A 4,172-nucleotide genomic window follows, 5' to 3' on the forward strand; every position below is an offset into this window, starting at 1 on the left:
CCTCCTTGGACCTGCTTGTGATGCATCTGTGGTCAGCCTTATGGACTGCTTCCTCGCATTGGCAGCCCATGTTCATCCTGGAGTCAACAATGACTTCAAGATCCTTTTCTGCCTCTGCACTGATGAGAAGGGAGTTCCCAGCCTGTAGGTATGCTGCTGGTTCTTCCTCCCCAGGTGCAGCACCTTGCACTTGTCAGTGTTGAACCCCATCCTGTTCTCATCCGCCCACCCCTGGAACCTGTCCAGATCTAGTTGTGGGCTGTCCCTCCCTTCTAGTGCGCCCACCTCTCCCCACATCTTAGTGTCATCTGCGAATTTGAACAGGGTACTTTTCACCCCCTCGTCCAAGTTGCTGATGAAGATGTTGAACAGTGCGGGCCCAAGAACTGAGCCCTGGGGGACCCCACTGCCCACATCCCTCCAGGTCCACCACCACTCTCTGGGTGTGACCCTACAGCCAATCTGCCACCCATCTGACTGTAGATATTGACGCCACAGTCCCCTAGTTTTTTAATGAGAATGGGGTGAGAGACCGTGTTGAAGGCCTTCCAGAAGTCCAGAAAGACTACATCCACCGCGACACCTGCATCCAAGGATTTTGTGACCTGGTTGTAGAAGGCCACCAGGTTGGTCTGACAGGACCTGCTTCTAATGAACCCAAGCTGGTTGCCCCGAAGCATAATCTCCCCTGCTTGCCCTTTGCAGATGTGTTCCTGGATACTTTTCTCAAAGAGCTTCCCCAGGACCAAGGTAAGACTAATGGGCCCCAAACCACAGGTAATCGTGCGTGTGTGTTACCTGGGGCCCCTCCTTGCCCCCACCCCCAGCTGGGCCCTGGGACCTAGTGCACAGGCAGCATCACACACGCACACGCGCATCCTGCTTTGTATATCCCCTATCCTCCCCACACCCCCCCCACACACACCACACATCCCATACATATGCCCCCACATCCTGCTCTGCACACACTCCCCACATACACCCCCACACACAATATACAAGTGTTAGACTTTATTTTGACCTATTATGCAATCATCTCTACATCCACTACTAAAAAATCCTTAGATTAAGACAATTTTTTTTAAATAACATGTAAATAGGCTACCATAGTTGCTTGATGTTTAGTGTATGACTTGTTTTTACATCTATAATTTGTTAAAAAGATATATTCTGAAAGATAGGGCAGATGACATAGACTGGAATTGGGGGGGGGTGAGGGGCCCTGGCACCACAAAGGAGGCAGCAGAGAGATAGAGCTCTTGAGCACAGACCTGGTGGGAGAGGCAGACACAGACACCCTGCATTCATTTGCCCCAGCTGGCAGGGGTGAGGGGTCCCAAGGCTGGGGGAGGTGGGGCGGCAGGAAGGTGCTCCCAAGGTTCCCAGAGCGAGGGATAGGCACAGTGGGTCTATGGAGCTGAGTGGGGGTGAGCTACTCCTCTTCTTTCCTGCTCCGCAACAGCATCTTTCCCACAAAAAGCCCAGCCCCCAAGACACCCAAGAGGGCAACACCGGCCGCCCCAGCAGTCACAGCATCCCGGACCTGGAGAGAAGAGAGGGAGCGGTGAGTGGGGGTGGGGTGGCGGGGAGCAAGGCGGGTTCAGAGCCAGGACGCCTGGGTTCCCTGCCCCGCTTTGCCCCTGCTCCGGGTCTGTTTCCCCTCCAAGGCTCTATGGGGATGGCTTGCTGGGGGACTGGAAAATGTGCAGCACCTGGCACTGTGGGGCCCCTATCCTGGACTGGGAGGTCTGGGCAGAACCCACCCAACATGGACCCAATCCTGGCTAGGGGGGCAGATCTTGGCTGGGGGGGAGGGTCTCAGATAGGGACCCCAATCCTGGGTGCTGGGGACCTGCTCCTGGCTCAAGGATGGAGTGTCCTGGGACAAGAAGGGCCCCAATCCTGACTGGAAGGAGGCTGTCAGGGACAAGAGGGTCGTGATCCTGGCTAGAGGCGTGCAATCCTGGCTGGGAGCGCCCTGATCTTTACTGGGGTGGTCTGGGACAAGCAGGGCACCAATCCCAGCGTGGGGGAGAGCATCTTCTCTGAGGGTGGGGTCTGGGATAAGGGGCCCTGAAACCCAACTATGGGGGACTGATCCTGGCTGTAAACACCCACCTGGTCACTGCGGGGAACACCGTAGCGCAGCTGGGTGACGAAGTGCTCGCAGTTTTGGCTGGTGATGCTGTAGGACAGCACCTGACCCACCTGGGCCTCAGCGTCACGCACGATGTCCTCGCGGGGCCGTGCTGGCATGTCTGTGTCATGCAGGTTGTTCACCTGGTACCGGTCGGCTGCCGTCACAGTCCAGAGTGGGTCCCGGCGCACCACCGCCTTGTCCGTCAGCACCGAGAACAGGCTGGAGAATCCTGCCTCCGCTGCCTGCCCTGGGGGTGGACCAGACATGTGAGGGCAGGGGCACGGGCACGGGCAGGGCTTCCCAGCCACCATTACCAGGGTTTCCACTTACCACAGAGCAAAAGCAAGCACATGGGTAGTTAGTGTGGAATAAATGTAGCCACTTAGGTAGTTAATGCAGTATAAATGTGGGCCCATGGGTAGTTAACATGGGATAAACATGGGCGCACAAGTAGTTCACGTAGGATAAGAGCAGGCACACAGGAAGTTAATGGGCTAAGTGCAAGCACATGGGTAGTTAATACAGGATAAATGTGGACATATCTGTAGTTAATGCAGGATAATTACAAATAGTTAATGTGGGATAAGAGCAGGTACATGGGTAGTTAACAGAGGATAAATATGGGCAACTGAGTAGCGAATGCAGGATAAGCAAAGGCACATGGGTAGTTAATGTGGGATAAGCATAGGCACCCAGGTGGTAGTTAATGTGGGAAACACACAGGTGATAGGTAGTTAATGTGGCATAAACATGGCCACATGCACAGGCCACAATTAGTGCAGGATAAGCACAGGCATAGGGGTATATAACAGGAGGGAAGCACAAGCTCAAGGGTAGTTAATATGGGATAGGTGTAGGCACACAGGTAATTAATGTGGGATAAGCATGGGTGCCCCGGTAGATAATGCGGAACCAGCACGGGTGCACAGGTAGTTAACATAGGATAAGCATGGGTTCATGGGTAGCTAATGTGGAATAAAAGTGGCCACATGGTAGTTAATATAGAAAAAGAGTGTGCATGTAGGTACTTAACAGGGGATAAATGTCGGTGCATGAGTAGTTAACATGAGATAAACATGGGCACACAGGTAGTTAACATAGGATAAGAGTGGCCCCAGGGGCTGAGAGAAGGGATAACATATACATGGCATTTTCGTGCTCCCCATTCCCCTCCCTGGTGACCATGGGCCCAGCTGGGGACTGGACAGTCCCTGGCATCAGCATGAACCTGCCCATACCCAAGAGGCCTTTATCCTGGAATAAGGAGCAGACACACACACGGGCTCTCCCAGGCTAAGTACATGTAGCAGGTGCTATGACACTGCTCCACCACTAGGGGCCAGGAGCTGTGGACTCTCCAGGGATGATACCACTTAGGGAAGCAGACATGCGGCATTTACCCTGGGGGATTTACTGGATTTACTCTGATCCAAGATAAGCCTGGCCACGTGTTGGCACTCTCTAGGCCGCATACAAAGCAGCTCCAGAGTTTTACGTGCTCCTAAGGACTCCCCCCACCTTCCCCCTGCTTACCTTGGGGGGCCATGTGGACAACATAGCCATAGCCCACGTAGACGGCCCAGTGGTCGTAGGTGGAGCGAAAGATCTGAATGAGATCCCCAGGCTTGGGCTCCTTCTGCTGCAGGGAGACCAGGGCAGGGTCAGAGAGAGGGTAGGTTGGACCAGCCCAGTGCCAGTGCCACCCTGGGGCAACCCAGCAACACCCACCCCTCTTTGCCTTGGCATAAGAGTGAGCTCTTGGACAGAGAAATAGATCACGGTCTATCTAAATTTCAAAGTAATTCATTCATTAAGCTGAAATTTAAGAATACCGGTATATACTAGTGCATGCAGAATTATAAATTATTATTCATAGATTATATTACACATTGTAAATGATACTGTGTGGACAGATATGGAAACTATTTGCTGACGTAGCTACGTGCATTTACATGCGTTTACTATTTTATCAACAATTAGTCATGCCTGCAACTACTGCTATTGACTTTGGGTCAGCGCCTCCATCAGCAGG

General features: G+C 53.1%; 1 protein-coding gene across 1 annotated transcript in view; it reads right to left on the bottom strand.

Annotated features, from left to right (window-relative positions):
* Positions 1 to 996: 996 nt before the first annotated feature.
* The window catches only part of LOC102368654 (HRAS-like suppressor 3), a 6,313-nt gene continuing 3,137 nt past the window's right edge, over positions 997 to 4,172 (bottom strand). Inside the window, exons 2-4 of the mRNA XM_006036866.3 lie at positions 3,674 to 3,779; positions 2,119 to 2,387; positions 997 to 1,543 (exon numbers count right to left, since the gene is read on the bottom strand). Of these exons, the coding sequence (XP_006036928.1) occupies positions 1,433 to 1,543; positions 2,119 to 2,387; positions 3,674 to 3,779 (486 nt within the window). The 3' untranslated portion in view covers positions 997 to 1,432. The remainder of the gene's footprint in view (positions 1,544 to 2,118; positions 2,388 to 3,673; positions 3,780 to 4,172) is intronic.

The sequence above is a fragment of the Alligator sinensis genome, unplaced genomic scaffold (assembly GCF_000455745.1).
Source record: "Alligator sinensis unplaced genomic scaffold, ASM45574v1 scaffold1860_2, whole genome shotgun sequence".
In the NCBI taxonomy this organism is placed as follows: domain Eukaryota; kingdom Metazoa; phylum Chordata; order Crocodylia; family Alligatoridae; genus Alligator; species Alligator sinensis.